General features: G+C 45.1%; 2 protein-coding genes and 1 long non-coding RNA gene across 3 annotated transcripts in view; 1 reads left to right on the top strand and 2 right to left on the bottom strand.

Annotated features, from left to right (window-relative positions):
* Window positions 1-21,139, bottom strand: part of SFTPC (surfactant protein C) — a 62,240-nt gene that overhangs the window by 7,174 nt on the left and 33,927 nt on the right. The gene's annotated exons all lie outside the window — the stretch shown is intronic.
* Window positions 228-18,353, bottom strand: LOC123236959. The gene is made up of 3 exons (XR_006505445.1): window positions 16,960-18,353; window positions 603-684; window positions 228-275 (listed from the first exon to the last, which is right to left on the bottom strand). It is a non-coding gene; the product is annotated as an uncharacterized LOC123236959 (long non-coding RNA).
* Window positions 5,257-16,709, top strand: LGI3 (leucine rich repeat LGI family member 3). The gene is made up of 8 exons (XM_044663488.1): window positions 5,257-5,465; window positions 7,164-7,235; window positions 9,140-9,211; window positions 9,942-10,013; window positions 10,190-10,261; window positions 13,765-13,934; window positions 14,260-14,424; window positions 15,844-16,709. Exons 1-8 carry the CDS (start codon window positions 5,257-5,259, stop codon window positions 16,659-16,661), a joined length of 1,650 nt encoding a protein of 549 aa, XP_044519423.1. The 3' UTR covers window positions 16,662-16,709.

Raw genomic sequence — 21,139 nt, forward strand, 5'->3', positions numbered from 1 at the left:
CATTATTCTTCTTAATATTGAATCTGGCTCTTCATTTACCACCTATGTGACCCTGGACAAATAATTCACTCGACCTTCCTAGGCTTTAGTTTCTTCATCTATAAAATGTAGAGAGGTTGGACTCCATGACCTATAAGATACCTTCTTACTCTAAGACTATGATCCCACTTTTTTCCTGTCAAAGTTTCAGGTGAATAGTAGATATCACAAACTCTTAAATCCATTATCTTTAGTGGGTAGTTGTGGGGAGAAGCTGAAGGGAAGTTTTCTTTTGCCTAGTGTAGAAAGCAGATGGAAAGATTATTTTCTTCTTTCTCTGAGAATAACCACTAATATTTTAATGGGCTTGGAGATTTCTGGAGGACTGATGAAAGGAACTTCCTGCTAACATTCAAGGTTCTAACCCCAGCCTACCTTCCCAGAATTATTCCCTATTATCCGGCTACCATGAACTCTATTCTTCAGCCATCTTTATCCCCTTCATCTGGTCCTGAAGCTGACTCATCCCTCATGATCTGAGTAAAAACCCTCCTTCCCAGAAAAACTTTCCCAGTCAATTCCAAAACTCTGGAATAAACTTCTAGGATTTGAACACCACTGACCTTAGCACGATTCACTGTTTTATATTGTCAATTATCTTTTTCATGTGTATTAATCTTGGCTCTCTGGTTAGACCACAGGCACCTGAAAGGTAGGAAAATTTTCAAGTTGTTCAATGAGCTATAGCATATTGCCTTGCATATGATAGGTGCTCACAATACTCCCTTAATGAATGAATGTTTGATGGATTGACATGGTGATGAAATGGGGTAACCGAATTCTAGCAGCTATTTCTATAATAGTTTTTGCTGACCATCTATTATTTCTAATTTAGGTTCCCAAGAGTCCCATTCCTCTAGACAAAGGGTTCTTCTTTTGGTGTCCACAGGTCCCCAAAGAGTACTTGGATAGAATTCGGGGATCTGTGACCTTGGATAGGAAAAAAGATTCCATCTTTAGTTTTACTAGCCTTTTGTTTCTTTTGTAATCCTTCATTTAAAAATTTTTAATTTCATTTTAAAATGATCGCATCATTTATTTTAAAATTTTTATTTTATTTAAAAATATTATTCTGAGAAAGGGTCCATAGGCTTCATTACCCTAGAGAATCCTAACACAAAATGGTTCAGCTCTTTCTAGATTTAAATCTTTTGCCTGTTTTACATTGGTGCCTTCTACAATCTGGGATGAGAAGAACCAAGGGTGGAGGAAGTCAGAGACAGCATAGAGGTAGTATAGTGGGAAGAAGGCTGAAGAATCAGGATGCCTGGGTTCTGGTTTTGGATATACCACTTACTAGCTGTATAAACCTGGGCAAGTCACATCACATCTCTGACCTGGTTTCATACCTCTTTAATCTATAAATAATAATACCTGCTCTCCTGATCCTCAAAGAGTGGGTGTGAGGATCAAATGTAATGGAAGTGTTCTGAAGATTGTAAAGGTCAGTACAAATGTTGGAGGGGCTTCAGGAAAATAGGCATGTTAGTACATTATTAGTGGAGTTTTGAATTCGTCCAGATATTCTGGAAAGCAATTTAGAACTATGCCCCCAAAGTTACTAAACTGTGTATACTCTTTGACCCTGATATGTCAGTACTAGGCTTTTATTCTCAAGAGATAAAAGGAAAAGAACCTGTATGTCAAAACTAGCCCCAGCCTGGAAACTAGTGGGGTGCCTTCCTATTGGGAATGGCTAAACAAGTATATGACTTCAATAGAATATTATTGTGCCACAAGGGACTAAACCAGAGGAAACTGAGAAGATCTCTATGAACTGATGCAGAGTGAAGTGAGCAGGAACTAGGAGGACAATTTACACAATAACAACAATATTATAGAGGAAAAATAACTTTGAAAGACTTTAGAACCCTGATCAATGAAATGATTAATTATAGAGTTCCAGAGGAAAGATGATGAAACATGCTTCCAATTTCCTGTCAAAGAGATAAGACACAGATTCAAGGTATGAAATGAGAAATGAGTTGGGTTTTTTTTAACATGGTCAATGAAGGAATTCGAATTTGTTTGCTAGACCATATGTATTTATTATGAGAGTTATATTTTTAGGTTTTTTAAAAAGATAACTATTCAGTAGAGGGCATAGTAGGAGGGAACTAGGTAACAGATGCTTATAAAAATAAATAATTTTAAGTTCAATACAAATGTAAAGGATTATGCCCCCAGAAGTGGTGGTATAAATGTCCTTTGTATTTTCTTTCATTGAAGTCTTAGGTTAGGGTCTTCTCTGGACTGTTATTGCCCCTCTCCACTAGTTGAGAAAAGGACCTAGGAATCCTGTTTCCCTGGGCTTTAAGAATGTCTTGCCTGTCTCTCAGATGACCCCCAGTATGTCCTCTCTGGGATGGAAGACACCAGGGAGCCTACCCTTTTTACCCCCTCCCTCTTCTTCCCATCAACAGGGGGTGGGGCGGCTCTCACTCTGCCCTTTGTATGCTGGGCAGGGCTGTGCCAGGGACCGGTGGTGGGAAGCCCAGCTGCCCCAATCCCCAGCCCCCCTCCCACTACTTCTCATCACACAAGTGGGCAAGAGCAGAGTGAGTAGGGCACAAGCAGATGGGTTGACAGTGATGACATGGGGTAACCCCATCTTATTAAAGGCAAAAGCTTAGTCTGTGTGTCTGTGAGGCAGAAGCAGGGAAGAGTTGTATTGGAATCCTATAATACTGATTGGGTACAGAATGGGGCAAGTGTGGCCTGGAGAACCTGGACTAGGGACTAGAAGAAAGGGAAGCCACCTGTTCCAGAGTAAAGTGTCTTTGCTTAGCTCAGATATTCTCATTTAAGAGGGCTCCAAATAGGGAGGAAATAATTGCATACTCAAGCATGCTGATCCCTAGCTCTGAGAACCCTTGGCTTTTGTAAAACCATTAGCTGGATTTGGGGGGCAGAGGGGAAAGGGCAGTCAGGAATATTCCAGATTCCACACGTCCTGAACAGCAAGGACTCTGTCCTCTCACCCACTTACTCGTGCCCATTGAACAAAGGCATATTTCATCCAGCAGCACACACATGAACATACATATGCACTCCACCCAGTTGTCTCAGTGCCCATTCCATACATTCTCAAGCCGGCCAAAGCAACCGCACACACAAGCCATCATGGGCATTTTGTAGAGTATAGAAACTGTAGAGGCATGGGGGAAATTGTAGAAAGAACACTGGACCCAGAGACAAGGGCTTTTAGGTGTCATATTTTTTCCCAGCCTTGTTCCAACCTGGGTTTCCAAGCCTGTACATGGCTTCCCCTTCCTCATGCTTCTTTTCTGTCAAAATGGCCTTCCCTCAGCTTCTCACCCTTGACACCATCCTTTGCATTGGCTGTCCTTCATTCTTGGAATGAGTTCCCTCCTCATCTCAGTCCCAGGGAATCCTCCCCTTCCTTCAAGATACAATTTAAACACCACCTTTGTTAACACGCCTTCTTACCAGCACATATTTTGTTACTTGTCTCTTTATATTCATTGTGAATCTACTTACATATACAGAGTTGCGCAATCCTTGTCTCTCCTGCTAGAATGTAAGCCCTTTGGAGAAAAGATCACTTCATTCATTGTATTTGTATACCCACGACATCTAGTACAGTGTCTGGCTGATCATGGATGCTTACTAAATACCTCTTGGGAGGTCCTGGGTTCAAATCTGACCTCAGATACTTCTTAACTGTGTGACCCTAGGCAAGTCACTTAACTCCAACTGCCTAGTTCTGACTCCTCTTCTGCCTTGGAACAGATGGATTCCAAGACAGATAGTAAGGGCTTTTTTGTTTTGTTTTGTCTTGTTTTGTTTTGTTTTTTTAAACCCTTCCCTTCCATCTTGGAATCAATACTGTGTATTGGCTCCAAGGCAGAAGAGTGGTAAGGGCTAGGCAATGGGGGTCAAGTGACTTGTCCAAGGTCACACAGCTAGGAAGTGTCTGAGGCCAGATTTGAACCTAGGATCTCCCATCTCTGGGCCTGGCTTTCAATCCACTGAGCCACCCAGCTGCCCCCAAAAGTAAGGATTTTTTAAAAAAGCAATACTCTGAGGAAGCTAGGTGGCTCAGTGGATAGAGGTCTGTAATCAGGAAATCCCGGGTTCAAATCTGACCTCAGATTCGTCCTATCTGTGTGTCTCTGGGAAAGTCACTTAACCTCTGTTTCCTTTAATCCACTGGAGAAGGAAATGGCAAACCACTGCAGGATCTTTGTCAAGAAAACTTCACGATGGACAGCATCATATAGTCCAGGAGTCAAAGAGTACAAGAGTACAAGAGTAACAACAAATTCTTGTTAAGTGAACCTGGGCCAGGCACCTCATTTCTCTGAGCCCCAGTCCTCGTTTGTAAGGCGGGGCTCTGAATGCTCACACCGCCAGCCTCATCGAGCTGCTTGCAAAGAAAGTGTGTGTAAACCGAAGGGGAGATAGAAATGTTAGCCGTTCTCCTAACGCCTTGGAGGCCAGGTCAGCACACACAGGGACGTGTGCGAACGGATAGAGAGAGCCATATATCCACATCAACATGCGTGCACAAAGCCCGCACGCACATCCAGAGCACATGCGCACACATGCGTGTACACATGTACACCCGCAGGGAAGACAAGCGTGTCCACCCGCACGCACGGGCATTCACGCGTGAGAAGACGCAAGACCCAAATGTATGGGGGACAAAAGTTCACGCACACGCAGTCTCGAGGCACCTGCTTTCCCACACACTGCAGCAAGATCCCTTCCCGGCAGCCCCCTCCCCCCCGCCGGTCTCCCTAACTCTGAGAGCCCTCCCTCCCTCCCTCCTTCCCTCCTCCCTCCACACGCTGTCCCCGCCGCAGTCTCTTCCAACCCCACCCTGGCCCAGCTGGTCCCTGAGTGCGGCGCACTCTGCACTTGTTTCTCCCGAACGAGGGGAAAGGAGACTGCAGCGTGGCAGCGCAGAGCCGCGGCCGGGAGGGAGAGGCTGCAAAGCTGGAGAGCACAGCGGGGCAGGGGGAGAGGGAGGGGGGGAAGAGCAGCAGGGGCTGAGGGAGGGAGACAGAGGGAGGATCCAGCTGCCTGGGAGTTCTCAGCTGCGGCCACCGGGCACTGATCCGAGCTGCAGGGGGAGGTGCCAGCCTGGGACGCTGGCATCCTTTGGGGGCCTTTGGAGCCTGTGGGGGACAAGCCTTCGGGGTGGCATTGCTAGTGGGTGAGGAGGGAAGGGGGCAATCTCTCGCTGCAGCCATGTTGGGGCTGTGGGCATTGCCGCAGGGATCTGGGCATCGCCTGCTGGGACTGTCCTTGCTAGGCTTCTGCCTGGTCTTACTGGGGGGTGCCAAGAGGCCCCCCAAGACTCCCCCATGCCCACCCAGCTGTTCCTGTACCCGGGACACTGCCTTCTGCGTTGACTCCAAGGCTGTGCCCAAGAACCTGCCCACTGAAGTCATCTCCTTGTGAGTGCCTGGTCCACGGGGAAGGGGGATGGAGGGAAAGACCAGAGATGATGGGGACACAACAGGTACAGACCTGGGTTCTAGAAAGTGCATATTTCTAAGAGCAGGCAAAAGATATGGGGAGTAAAAGGGGGAGAGCATAGGGGAAGCTGGGATGGGGGAGGGGGTCAGGAGTTTCTCTAGAAGGTGCCTGACCTCGAAGAGGGATAAGCATGATGCCTTGTCATCCCAATCCCTCAGAAACAGGAGGTAGATAGCGAGGAAGCAGCTCTTTGAAGGTAGGGGCTGTGACATTTAAAAAAATCTTTATATATCTCCAGGATGCAGCCCAGTGCCTTTCAGTGCTTGCTGAAAGTTGGGTGAATGAATATAAGGGGCCCAGCAGGCATGTCTGGGGGAAAAAAAGCAAGAGTGTGTACCAAATATGTATATCATCACCCAACATGAGCAAATATGCAAGGCCCTGGGAGCCAGGAGCATATGTCCACACAAGCATGTGTATTCCTTTGGTGAAGATGTGTGTATGGCCTTCCTGCATGCCTGCCCATGGAATCAACTCCACAGGGGGGCTCTAGGGAGAGAAATGACAGCCCTATTCTGTTCCTTGGCATTGATGCTGGTCAATGCAACCCAACATCTCAGCCCTTCTCTGTCTATCAGCTGAATCTCCAGCATTACAGTTGGGATGGTGGCCGCAGTTAACCCCTTGGCTACTAGGACATTCAGAGTTTAAGCTCCTTGAGAACAGAGAGCACTTTGTTGTAGTCTCAAACCACAGTTTCCTCAGTTGTCTTGATTTCCTCATTTAGGAAATACTCTGAAGTCCCTGTTTCATAGGGCTGTTGTGAAGATCAAGTGAGATCATGTAATCAAAAGTATTTTTGAGCCTTAAAATGCTACAATAATAATAGCAGCATTTATATATCACTTTAAGGTTTTACAAAGCACTTTATAAACATTTCACAACAACCTTAAGAAGTAGTCATTTCACATAGAAAGAAACTGAGGCAAAGAGCGGTTAAATGACTTGCCCAGGGTCATACCCCCAGTAAGTGTCTGAAGTCACATTTGAACTCAGATTTTCTTCACTCCATATATGGAGCTCTATCCATTGCACCACTCCTGCTTCTTAACATATATAAATGTCAGCTATTATTATTTATATCTCTAGGGGTTAGCACAGGACTTGTAGGACCTTGTACAGAGTAGGCATGAAAATGTTTGTTCATGATGATGCAATAGTTCCTTCCTGATGGGCGTGGGTGATAAGAATAGCCCAAGATTTATTGAAGAGAAGAGGGTGAAGATATAAGGAAGGACTGGGGATGTGGGGGAGCAGAGAGGGCAGAGGTGAGTCTTCAGGGAGGAGCTGAATATCACATTGGATTGGGGGTAAAGGATTGCATCTAAGTGGTTCCGGGAGAGGACGTAAATGTCAAGAAAGGGAAGCTAAGATTTGAGGTCACAGGATTGGGGAAAAAGGATCATCATGGGAGATGTGAACAAATAAAGTAAAATCTTTGATTGATCCAAATTTGGTGTCTAGGGGGAGTAAAGGTCTCAGTTGGGGAAAGTAGAGAAACTGCTCATTGGAGTAAAAGATTGAGCTAAATCTCCTCACTCTCCTGTCACCACCCCACCCCCCCATCTTAATACCTGCTGCTCACTCTATTCCCTAACCCAACTGTTTTCCCACAGGACATTGGTGAATGCAGCCTTCTCAGAGATCCACGATGGAGCTTTCTCTCATCTGCCACTCCTTCAGTTCTTGTATGGACCAATCCTGTCTATCACCAGGAAATCTCGGGGCTTGGGAGATTATTAGGAGAGGCTATAGTTTTGGTCCTTCTGTGGATGCTGTCACAAAAACACAAGGGATATTCACCTGGAGGCAGAAACAGAGACCAAGAACCAGAGAGAGGGGATCTCTAGGGTCAGAGCCCAGGCTTTTTTGGCTGAGTTGGTGATAGCTCTGAGAATAGTATTTCAACCAGAAGTCAATAGTGGGTGGACGCAAGACCCAGACAAGGACAGGGCCTTTGATAAAGGCAACAATTTGGCCTGAATATGCAGAGTGGAAGAAGGATGGAATGCAATGGAGATTGACAATCTTGGAGGTCAGGACATAGAGAAGAAGTTCTTACCTTTTTTTTGTGTTGTGGACCCCTTTAGCCATCTTTTAAAGCCTACAGATCCTGTTGTAGAAATTTTTTGTTTAAAAGAAAAAAATAAAATGCATAGGATTACAAATATAATTATCAAGATCCGGTTTTAAAAAATCAAGTTTACCAACCCTAGAGAGGCTCAAAGTTCCCAAAAAGCATCTCCAGTCATTAATGGGCTTGTCTAAAATGCATGGTGGAGGGAAGTGTGTGTGTGTGTGTGTGTGTGTGTGTGTGTGTGTGTGTGTGTGTACAACTCTTACTTTCCAGTGGAGAGACAAGTATTCAATTCAGATGGACAGAAAGAAGGACAAAAGTATGTATTAAATGCCTACCATAGATCAGGCACTTTACAAATTTTATCTCGTTTAATCCAAACAACAACTTTGGGAAGTACTATTATTTGAACTAGGATATGAACTCAGGTCTTCCTGACTTCCAGTCCAAGCACTACATAGCTGTCTCAGAAGCAAGAAATGACAACTTAGAAGGAAGAAGGCAGAAAATAAAACAGTCGAAATTATTGACTAAAGGAATGACTTCTGTATCCAAGGTGGGGATATATTTTTATCCTGAGAAGAAGCACTTAGGAAGGACTATTTAGTTTAGGAGTTATTAACCTGAGCAGCTAGGTGGCACAGAGCATCAGGTCTGAGGTCAAGAAGATCTAAATTCAAATGTGGCCTCAGACACTTTACTAGCAGTATGGTCCTGAGCAAGTCACTTAACCTCTTTTTGCCTCAGTTTATCTATAAAATAGAGACACTAGAGAAGAAAATGACAAAGCACTCCAGTATCATGGACAATGTTCATGGGATCATGTAGAGTTGCACATGATTGAATAATCATAGACCCCTAAGGGGTAAGGAATAGATTTCAGGGGCTCTGTAGACATCAATGGGAAAAATAATGACATCTTTATTTTCATTAACTTGTAGCTTAAATTTAGTATTTTCTTCAATTATTTTAAAACCCTAAAAAGGGGTCCATGACACAGAAGAGGTTAAGTACCCATAGTTCAATTTTTTGAAACTTTGCAGAGTTGACTGAGTATCAGAAGAAGATTCTGGAAAATGATTACATCTGTATGGTACTCTCAAACCAAAGCTTCCTTCAGTTATGTGCTAGATGATAGTCAATAGGAAGAGGAAAGGAGAGTCTCTGGTGAAAGGAAAGTGGAGGTAGCCCAGGATCCAGAGACATCCATCTTTGACAAGAGAAAGCTCCACACGCTCTCCATTATTTTTATCTTTGGGTGGCAGGTGGTAGGGAGGGGAAAAATCCAAGTGCCATCTAGTACAGTACATTTTGTCACAGTTGTGCCTTACTGTCCTTAATACTCTTGATGGTCCCTATTAACAAATCCATTGGGGTTCTGGACTAGGACTCTGGGTAGAGTGGGGCATAGGGAAGGTCCTTCCTTAGAGGAAAGAGAGAATCCTTGGGGAGGGAGGGACATTGGGGTAATGGACACACCCCTGGGAGTTCTAACTTCTTTGTCTCCTTTTCTAGGTTACTCAATTCCAACAAGTTCACTCTGATCGGAGACAATGCCTTCATGGGACTATCCCATCTGCAGTACCTGTGCGTGGGAGAAAAAGGGAGGAAGGGTGGAACAAAAAAAAAAAAAAAAAAAAAAAAAAAGGAGGAGGAAACTGGGAACTGAGTGAACTGGGTGGGGTTGAGTGGAAGTTGGATGAGGAAGGTTGGGAATGGAAGGTCAGAGGGCGAAAGGCAATGAAACCTGGGGCTGGAAAGGAACTCAAGGGATCATTCCATCTATTTTTATATCTGTAGCAAAACTACAGCGAAACCAGTGTTTCTTAAAGGGTGTATCAATCACCTCAAGATTTCCATTAGGTGTGCTTTAAAATCCCTAGTCCTCACCCCCTGGCTGCATTTGGCTGCCTGCTCTTTGGAAAGGTCACAATATCAACTCAATAGGAGGAGAAGAGAGGTGAGGGGTTACCTCCCTTGCTGAGAGCCTTAGGGAGGTAAAGGGAGGGTAAAGAGAAGCAGAGGAAGCCCAAGGCTTGCCTAATGGATCTGGAGCACCGACTGCCAAGGGACTGTTGTTCCCAACCTAAAATGTGCAGTATGCCTTGACTGTAAGCAAAATAAAATAAATAAATAAATAAATAAAATAAAGTTGAAGAACGGCCCTAAAGCATCCTAGCCATCTCTCCTGGGGCCAGGATTCCCATACACTCTCATCATAGCTTCTGTGGTAGACTGTGTTCTGCAGCTTTGCTTAAGTAAAGGTTAGGGGCTAGAAACCTGCTGGGATTGAATTCAAGACTCTTATTTCCTGTAGCTTCATTGAGAACAACGACATCTGGGCACTGTCTAGGTTCACCTTCCGGGGACTCAAGTCGTTGACACATCTGTGAGTATAACCTACCACCAGTCTGTGTACACAGGCAGGCCACTACCCAGTGGTTCCTACAAACAGGTCGCCCTGGGGCTAGAAAAAGGTGGCTTGGTTGACCAAATAATCCCAATAGCTGGGGGACTCTCTCCTTCTAGATGACTGACTGTGACTCAGGTATTTTTTCCTTGCAGCTCGTTGGCCAATAATAATCTTCAGACTCTACCTAGAGATGTCTTCCGGCCCTTGGACATTCTGAGTGACTTGTAAGGCCCTTTTCCCTTCTCTTCTTATGAACCTGCCTTGAATCTCTTGACTGGGAGGGAGATTTCCTTCTGGGAAGGCGATCTTAACTTGGGGTCTGTGAACTTGTAATATATATCTTATATAAATATATATACAGGGGGCAGCTGGGTAACCCTGTGTAAGTCACTTGACCCCCATTGCCTACCCTTACCACTCTTCTGCCTTGGAGCCAATACACAGTATGGACTCCAAGACAGAAGGTAAGGGCTTAAACAAACAAATAAACAAATACACACAGAGAAACATGTAGGCACACATATATGTGCATACAAACACACAGCACACACGCAAATACATACATGTACACAACTACACATGTGCACACAAATATACACAGAGACATATGCACAACATAAACACATGCATATAAATACATGTGTATGCACACATAAATATATATGCATGTATACACATGTAAATGTATGCGTATGCATATAATAAATAAGCACACACGCATATACAAACAGACATATACATATAAAGCATACAATCACACAGACATATGATACATGTGGACACATACAAATATATACATACAAAGACATGTGTACATGTATATAAATATATGCACATAAATGTATAAATACAAATATATAACATCCACGTGCCCACGTATATGTAACTAGTTTAATATAATTAGTTTCCTTTGCAATCCTATGTATTTTATTATTTACATTTTAAAATGTTATTTTGATAAAGGGTTCATAGGCATTACTAGCCAACCAAAGAGGTCCACAGCACACGCGCGCCCTACCAAAGAGGTCCACGGCATGTGCATACGCTTGCATACACACACAAATGTTTATGAACTGCTTTAAGGGAAGTGTTAAGGGATGGGAGAATCATAAAACCTAGAAAAATAGACAAATGTAGGTGTTGAGGCCTGGGGGACAGGATTAGAAGAGGATTTGAAACAGTGGAGGATAGGATTAGGCCAGGATTTGAAAACAGTGGCTCATAACATTTTCAAAGGATTCCCCAAGACATTAATGAATTTGTCTAAAATTTATGATGTTGGGGTAACTAGGTCACTCAGTGGATAGAGAGCCAGGCATGGAGACAGGCAGTCCTAGATTTCAAATCTGGTCTCAGATACCTCCTAGCTGTGTGATCCTGGGCAAGTCACTTGACCCCATTTTCCTAGTCCTTATCACTTTTCTGCCTTGGAACCAATACTTAGTATGGTTTCAAAGACAGAAGGTAAGGGTTTAAAAAAAATTAAAATGTAAAAAAGTATGACGGGAGGAGGTATGTGTATGAATGACCTTCATTTCCCTTTGGGGAGGGCTGGAAAATGGAAGGGAATAAATATTTATTAAATACCTACTATATTAGGCACCAGAGCAGTGATTCCCAAAGTGGGCGCCACCGCCCCCTGGTGGGTGCTGCAGCGATCCAGGAAAGCAGTGATGTCACAGGTGCATTTATCTTTCCTATTAATTGCTATTAAAATGTAAAAAAAAATTAATTTCCAGGGGGCTGAGTAATATTTTTTCTGGAAAGGGGGCGGTAGGCCAAAAAAGTTTGGGAACCACTGCACTAAAGGAATAAGTACAAAGAATAAAACAACCTTTTCTCAGAAGGAGCTTGTTTCCCTGTTCTAATAGGGGAAATGAATGCAAATAAAAACATATACAGAAGGTGTGTGCATATATACACATATGTATGTATGTATGTGTATGTACACACACGTACATATATAAGTAAAATATAAATGAATACAAAGTTAAATACCATACAAGGGAATTTTGGAGGGAGGGCACTCCCTTGGGAAAGGCTTCATGCCAAAAGTGGTGTCAGCTGTTTCTTAAAGGAAGTGAGAGGTTCTATGAGACACAGGTCGGAAGAAGTACATCCTGGGCACAGAGGATGGCTAGTGCAAAAAGCAAGGAGATAAGGGATTGAATGTTATGTGTGAGGACCAGAGAGAAGGATGATATACTAGAATCAAAGCTTCAGGTAGACATGGGTCTTGCTCTTGCCTCTGACACTTCCTGGCTTGTGAGAATTTTGGCAAATCTAATTCTTCGATGCTTTAGCTTCTTCCTCTGTCAGATGTTGATAATGTCTGCTGCTCCTACCTTACTGGATTATTTCAGGGCAAAAAGAATGAATGGAAAGCACTTGGCAAAACCAGGATGCCAGCTCTTATTACTGGGGCTTTTATGTCTCCATAGCCCCTGAGGACAGCATTGCATAATAGCCCAGTACAGGGTATAACTGTTGTTTTCAAAATAACACTGAGTCATTAAGAAACAGAGATACCTATAAGCTCTCTGTGGCTCTTCCATGGAGAAGAGGAGGACAATGATGGCATGTGGAATAGGTTAAAGGGTACTAGCCTGGGAGGTTTGGACTCTAGCCCTGAGCCTCCCACCAGCTCAATGTAAAGCACTCTGAATTCCAGTTATTTGTGATTCCTTTTATGAGCTTGAACAGTTTCCCTAAGCTCTCTAAATTCCACAGCATCATAGACTTAGAGCTGGAAGGGACCTCAGAGGACATCCAGTCCAACCTCTTCCATTTATAGATAAGGAAACAGAGGCACAGGGAGAGTTAAGGAACTTTTGAAAGGCCTTATACAGGGCAGCTAGGTGGCTCGGTGGATAGAGTCAGACACAGAGATGGGAGGACCTGGGTTCAAATCTGACCTCAGATACTTCCTAGCTATTCCACCCTAGGCAAGTCACTTAACCCCAGTTGCCTAACCCTTACTGTTCTTCTGTCTTGGAACCAATACTCGTATCGATTCTAAGATGTAAGGGTGGGATTTTTTATTACAGTTTTGCCTGAGGCTCTCTTTATTCTTACAAAGACAGTAGGTAAGGGTTACGTATTTTAAAAAGAAAAGAAAAGAAAGATCATATAGTTAGTATCAGAACTGAGATTTGAACTCAGAATCTGTACCTTCTTCACTGTAGCATATATCAGTTTCCTCATCTGTAAAATGAAGGAGTGGAACTGGGATCCATGGGATCAAATCATAGGATTTAAATGGATCTGCTTGTCTATTTGTACTATTGTTATTTCAGTCTTTGTTTCTCTTCACAGAGACTTGTTACTTCCACTCCATATTCCTCTGAATAAACTCTGGGCTTGATAAAACAGCCCAAGGCAGCTGCTAGGCTGGGAGATCTCAGTGCGGGACTCTCACTCAGCTTTACAGTTCTAGCATTCTTTCCAGATTCTGATTCTCCATTAAGACGATCCCAAATGAACCTATTAAAAGCTCAACTATATTCGTGATTACTTATCCAAAGCAATAATCCATGAAACTGAAGAGGGAGTTGTTCTTTTTTTTTTGGCATTGGATAATAGGAACAAAATAATGGGAGGAGAATTAGGAGAGTCCTTTGCCTGGCAGAAGTGGTTCACAAACCTAATTTTGGGAAGGAGTCTAGATTTGAGCCAGGTTCCTGAATGTCTCTCTTCCCTTCCCAAATCCCTCACTCTCATTGGTCAGGGACCTACGGGGCAACTCACTGAACTGTGACTGCAAAGTAAAGTGGTTGGTGGAGTGGCTGGCGAACACCAATACTACTGTGGCTCCCATCTACTGCTCTAGCCCTCCCCGATTCCAGGAGCACAAGGTGCAAGACCTCCCACTCAGAGAGTTCGACTGTATCACAACTGGTAGGAGACAACCCCTTTCCTGCTCCCTTACCTATGAGCATCTTCCCCTTGGCCACTACTCTTATTGGGCCCACCATCAAGCACCCCTACATTTGTTGCCCTTCCAGCATTGCATCACCACCAGACATCCTTCCCCTCTATGCATCGTCCCCTTCCTTCTCATCCTGCCTCACCCTATTCGACCTTACCCTGCCTTTCCTTTCATTAACCCACCCAAATCCATCTTTCCCCTTTCATCTCAACCTACTCTGTCCCTGGGCTAATGGGTCCTCTCCCAGCTTCCCCCCACATCTCCTCTGCAGTGATCTGCTTCTCCTCCTCACAGATTTTGTCCTGTACCAGACTCTGCCATTCCCTGCAGTGTCGGCTGAACCCTTTCTCTATGCCAGCGATCTCTACTTAGCCCTGGCCCAGCCCAGTGCCAGTGCCTGTACCATCCTGAAGTGGGATTATGTGGAACGTCAGCTCCGTGATTTTGACCGAATCCCAGGTATAGGGGCAGCCAGCCTCCCTCCGGCACTCCTGGCAGCATGCCAGTCAGTACAATGGCTCTCTGTCCTTGACACTACATGGGACAGTCCTAAGGTTCAGTGATGAGGGCTTCAGGCTGTGGGCTGTTTGAGCACCAAGTGGTAGTCCTCCAAGTGGCCAGAGTTTTCAAAGCACGGAGAGGGGGGGGAGGGAAGAGGAAAGGGCAAGTAGAGCAGAGTCATGGTCCCTTAAGAGGGTGATAGATCCTATCCCTGGAAAAAGGACAACTAGGATGGAGATACATTTTGGACTCATGCATGTAAAGTTTTGTTGTCACATAGCTATATAATTTCCTGCTGCTTACGTGTGTGTTTATAAGGGTGTGTCTACACATAGGCCTATCTGTGCATGAATAATGAATGAAGAAACATTGGCTAAACACTTAACATGCCAGGCATTGTCCAAAGTGTGCTGGACAATCATAAATACAAAAAGTTAGGCAACTCCTGCTCAAGGAATTTATGTTCTAACTGGGCTGTCCCTATACATTCATGCATTGAATCATAGTTGCTTTATTTCCTAGTGAGTATGGCATTCATGCAAAGGGGCTGGGGGGGGGGGGGTGAGCCTTCCTTTCTCTCCGGATCTGTGAACTCCCTCCTAAACATCTATCAATCAACCAGTGATTATGGAATGCTGACTCTGTGCTCTGCCCAATACTAGACATTTCAGGGCATCTAGAGACTTATAAGTCATGGCCCCTACCTCTGTGGGGTTTTCATTCTTTTGCGGAGACAAGATCAACATCTATGAATCCATGAGAAAATAATGATGGTCAGAGGGGATGATGGTCTGATGCCCTGTTTACAGGAAGGTGGGAGGGAAGCAGCTGAGTAGTACAATGGCTAGAGCATCAGGCCTGGAAATGAGAGGTCCTAGGTTCAAATCTGACCACAGACATTTCCCAACTGTGTGACCCTGGGCAAGTTACTTGAATGCAATTGCCTAAACCTTGCCACTCTTTTGTCTTAGAATTGATACTAAGACAGAAGATAAAGATATTGAAAGGGAAAAAAAATGAGAGAAAGAGAGAGAGAGAGAAAAAAAAAAGAGAGAGAGAGAAAGAGATTATTTATACTAGACACATATTGCTTATACAAGAGAAATTCATGGAGGAAATAAAAAGAGAAAGAGAGAGGGAAAGAAGGAAGGAAGGAAGGAAGGAAGGAAGGAAGGAAGGAAGGAAGGAAGGAAGGAAGGAAGGAAGGAGCTGTGATGGAGAGGGAAAGGAAGAAGGAAGGAAGGAAGGAGCTCTGATGGAGAGGGAAGGGAAGAAGAAAGGAAGGAAGGAAAGAAGGAAGGAAGGAGCTGTGATGGAGAGGGAAGGGAAGAAGGATAGCCTCCATAATGCTGCCTTGCTTTCTCTTCCCATGAACAGCACCTTCAGCCGTGCACTGTAAGCCCCTGGTGGTGGATGGTCAGTTGTACATGGTGGCAGCTCAGCTCTTCGGTGGCTCCTATATTTACCATTGGGATCCAAACACCACTCGTTTCAACAAACTTCAGGACATTGACCCTGAACGGGTTCGGAAACCCAATGACCTAGAGGCCTTCCGCATTGAGGGTGACTGGTTCTTTGCAATAGCCGACAGCTCTAAGGCAGGAGCCACCAGCCTCTACCGCTGGCACCAGAACGGCTTTTACTCCCATCAAGCTCTGCACGCGTGGCACCGTGACACCGACCTGGAGTTTGTAGATGGGGAGGGCAAGCCCCGCTTAATCGTTTCCAGCAGCTCCCAGGCTCCTGTCATCTACCAGTGGAGCAGAGCCCAGAAGCAGTTTGTGGCACAAGGGGAGATTTCCCAGGTGCCCGATGCCCAAGCGGTCAAACATTTCCGTGCGGGCCGAGACAGCTATCTCTGCCTCAGCCGGTACATCGGCGACTCCAAGATCCTGCGCTGGGAGGGCGCCCGATTCTCCGAAGTACAGGCACTGCCGTCCCGAGGCTCGTTGGCTCTGCAGCCCTTCCTCGTGGGGGAACGGCGCTACCTGGCCCTGGGCAGCGACTTCTCCTTCACTCAGATCTACCAGTGGGACGAAGGGCGGCAGAAGTTCGTGCGCTTCCAGGAGCTGGCGGTCCAGGCCCCGCGGGCCTTCTGCTACATGCCAGCCGGGGATGCCCAGCTGCTGCTGGCACCCAGTTTCAAGGGGCAGACCCTGGTGTACCGCCATGTTGTGGTCGATCTTAGTGCCTAGGGAGACGCCGTGTGTGCTGAGATCCTTCGTGGAGAGACGGATGCCAAGGGGTCCTTCGTAGTCAGGACGCAACCATGGGAAGATACATGTAACCAGTGTTCATACATGCATATAAGCGTATACACCCCAGAAGCATGCATGTTCACCTAAGAAACACCTGGTAACATGCAACCACGTTTGATTTGCAAGAACTGCCCTAAACCCAAGTATCCACAACACACCTAACACGCCAGTCAGTACGCGTTCCCAAGCGGATCAGAACACACACAAGAGACGTACACAGCCCGTTTGTCCTCACCCTCTCTTGTATGAATAACTCCGTGTTCAGCCCTCACCTCTCGTGGGCATCTGTGCTATAGACGTGGCTCTCTGTGCTTTTCTCTGGCCCTTCGGGGCTTTCCTATCGATGCCTCGGAGTATTTATTTAATACAGTTAGCATTTCTGCTCTCAGGTGGCTAACCCCTTCCTTAGCTCTGCATTCGAATCCTTCCCCCTTCAACCATGCTCCCCAGCCCAAGGCAGCCGCCCAGTTACACCCAAAGAGACACACCAGCCTCTGCTTTTGTTCACATGGGTAAGTATACCTAGGGACACATACACACACATACACACGCCTATAGACACACCTACCAGTAGTGTCTGCTTTGCCTCACAGGGCTTCTCCCTTCCCTCCCTTCTGTCTGCCATGAGGGGGACCCACAAGCTTGTGATGCCCTGGGCAACCCCAGCCCGCTCTGCCTCTGCTCACCCACAGCTGTGCCTCTTCCCACTGATAGTGAGGAGAAAGATGATGGTACGAGCTCTTCTGTGCGAGCTCGAGCCACCCTCACTCCCCACCAAAAGCAATAACAAAGCCCAGGCTTCCCCTGGTGCTGCTGATCCATCCCCAGCTCTTTGGGAAAGGCAGGGTTCCCTCCTGCCTGGGGGCAGAAGATGATTTCAGAGCCTGGTAGCACTGATTCCCTCCTGGCTCGCCACCAATCTGTCCTCACCCTGGAGCCTGCCCATCTGTTTATCCTGAGCTGCCCTGGTCGGGTTTTTCCTGGGTGGCAGGGGGAAGCGTTGGAAGATGGGGCACCCAGAGGGCCAGAGCGAACCTAGGGATTTCCTGGGGCTCTGGGTGGCTCCTTTGCCACTAACCACTAAATTGACACGCAGCCTTTCAGAATGTTTCCCAGACACACCAGTGCCCTTTGGGGAGGACCAGGTGTGAGCTGGCAGCTTGGTGATGGCAGCCTGGAGGTGAGTGTACCTAGGAGGTAAGCTTCTGCTGCCACCTCCTGGGCACTTTGTGCATGAGGAACCCAGGGGTGGGCCGTGGTGAAAGAGACAAAGGGGCTGCCCTCCACAGGGACCCCAAGGCACCCACGATCTCAATCCAGATAATGGCTCAGGTGTAAAGCTGCGATTCACCTCTTTCTTCCAATAAAACCCATCACCTTTTCCCATGTCTCTTGTTTAATTGCCAAGGTTCAAAGGTACTTCATCCAAGATGGTACCAGGACCAGCTTACACCTCCCATCACCACCACAACATTCATTCACAGGGGATTGGTTTGAGCAGCCTTTCCTGAGTCCTCAGGCTTCCTTGCCCCTTCTTCCCCCCAAAGTCAGTCTCTCAGACCCAAGGACAGTCCACCCTCCCGTCTTAGGAATGGAAATCTTCCAGAAGGCAGTAGGTTCTGGGGTTAGAAGTTCATACGCACCCAGTCACAGGGCCTGGGACTGAGAGAGCATGACCAGTGCGCAAGACCCAGGACTGAGTCACAAGTCAAGGTTGTTCCCGTCTTGGAGACAGCACATACAGGATGCCGGCTAGCAAGACAAAAAGTAGGGAAGGTATTTGGCTGTTAGGGAATTCCAGGGTAGGGAAGGGCATCCCAGAACTGGGAAGGAAGTTTGGAGCCCTGAAAAAAGCCTAATTAGAAGCTATGGAAGTATAAGATTCACAATACCTGAAATATTTGGAGCTCAGTCTCGATAATCCCATCGTTTCGCAAAGGAGAGCACAGGAAAGAAATCAAACATGAGGAAAGTTCTGTAAATCCACTGGGAAGACAAAAGTGGCATAGAGTAGAATTTGGGTGCTGTGCCATCATTTCAAACTCGGCATATCCAAAATCAAACTCACCATTTTCCCACTGGATCGCAGAAGCCCAGGGTTCTGTCAGACACTTTTATGACCCTTTCTCAGATACGGATTTAGAGCTGGTCCCCCTTATTTACAAATGGAGAAACTGAGGCCTAGAGAGGATGTGACTTACCCAGGGACACACAGCAAATAAATATCTGAGAAAATATTCAAAGCCAGGACTTCCTTACTCCAATTCTATTCTCTATCTTCTACTGTCTCTCTTTCACATTCAGTTTCTAGCTGGTGTATATATTGTTGTTCAGTCTTTTCAGTGGTGTCTGACTCTTCATAGCTCCATTTGAAGTTTTCTTTTTCCTTCTCCAGCTCATTTTACAGATGAGGAAACTGAGGTAAACAGGATTAAATGACTTGCCCAAAGTCACATAGCTAAAAATGTGTCTGAGGCCAGATTAGAAATCTGGATCAGGAAAAGGAGTCTATGGAAAAAAAAGTCTATAAAATTTTGCTTTTTTCTATTTCTATAATGACTATGATAGTTGAGGTTCTCTTCACCAGTCACATCTTGACTCTGATATTTGCTAGCTATGCGATTTCCAGGCCTTAGTTTCTTCATATGTAAAAATCAAAATCAGACACCAATACCTAACTCTCTGGGCTATGGCAAGGAAAGTACTTTGCTATTAGGGGCAGGTAGGTGGTGCAGTAGATATAGCACTGGGCCTGGAGTCAAGAGGACCTGAGTTCAAAAGTAGTCTTAAACACTTACTAGCAGTGTGACCTGGGACAAGTCACTTTTAAGCTCATTTTCCTCTAATGTAAAATGGATAATAATACTACTTACCTCAAAGGGTTGTTGTAAGAATCAAATGAAATATTTGTAAAGTGCTGTGTGCCTGGCACACAATAGGCCATATAAATGCTTATTCCCCTTTTTTCTTTTATTCAAGATATTTGATGCAAAACAAAAACAAAATTTGCAGTCAAGTGGAGAAGACAGCATAAACTGAACATAAACAGGGACATACTAATCCCCTCCAAAAAAGAAAAGGCATCTGGGTTGTTCACTGGGTAGAGAATTGGTTCTGAAGTCAAGAAGACAAGAAGACCTGAATTCAAATCTAGATTCAGATACATACAAGCCTTGTGACCCTACAGTCACAAATCACTTAACCACTTAATTTCCTGTTGCCTCAGTTTCCTCAATTGTAAAATGGAGATAATAATAACACTTTCCTCCTAGGATTATTGTGAGAATCAAATGAGATATTTGTAAAACATTTGGCACATAGAAGTGCTCAATAAGTGATTGTTTCCTTTCTTCCTTTGCACACCTTAAAGTGCTCTACAAATATGGGTTATTGTTATAACCCCTCGTGCCTGGATTACCAGACACTCTTCGTTTAGTTTGTCCCTAAATCAATCCCTTCTCCTCTATACCCCATCACAATAACTCTCCTGAAACCTCACAGTTCTCATGTCTCTCTGCCTCAAGAATCTGTGGTAGTTCCATTTCTTATCACATCAAGACTAAACTCTATTTGGCATTTAAGGCCCTTCATTACATGGATTCACCTTATCTATCCAAAGCCCTTGACCAGCAGTCAGGACACAGGAGACACCCTCAATACAATTGACTCTGCTTCTGTTCTGTCCCTTTGATAAAATATCTATAACACTATAAGATAAAAACAGATGAGTGAGGGGATGGGACTCAAGTGTTAGGAAGGGAGCAGGTAAGGAACCATGGCATGGGTCCATCCATAGTGGCTGGCAAAGGGATTTCCAAAACAGAATGACAAGAGTCTTGGAGTTAGAAGCCCTCAAAGGGCATCTAAGTCCATCCATATTGGAACAAAAATCCCTAAACAACATCCCCAACAAGTGGCTATCCAAATATGCTTGTTAGTGAGGAGGAACCCATTATCTCTTGAGGCAACATATTCCTCTTTTGAATAACCTTAATTATTAGGAAATCTTTTTTTCCTTTTGTGCCGTCTAAATCTGCTTTTCTGCATCCTCCATCTATTGTCTCTTCCTGGGACCAAGCAGAACAAATATGTTCATTGTTCCATCAAGCAACCCTTCAAATACTAGAAGACAGAAGTGATGCCCTTAAGTTCAAGCTAAAATGTCTTCAGGCTAAACACCTTGGATTCCCTCAATTGATCTTCAATGGCTCTTCACCATTTTAGTTATAGTCCTCCAGGCACTCTCAAGCTTTCCAGTCTCTTTTCTAAAATGTAGCACCCAGAACTGAATACCATGTTCCAGAAGGGTCTAATCAGGGCAGAATACATTGGGATTGTCACTTTCTGAACACTACTATTGTTGTAGAGGCCTTTCAGTCATGGCTGACTTTTTCTGATCCCATTCGGGGTTTTCC

This window comes from Gracilinanus agilis, chromosome 2 (assembly GCF_016433145.1).
Source record: "Gracilinanus agilis isolate LMUSP501 chromosome 2, AgileGrace, whole genome shotgun sequence".
Lineage (NCBI taxonomy): Eukaryota > Metazoa > Chordata > Mammalia > Didelphimorphia > Didelphidae > Gracilinanus > Gracilinanus agilis.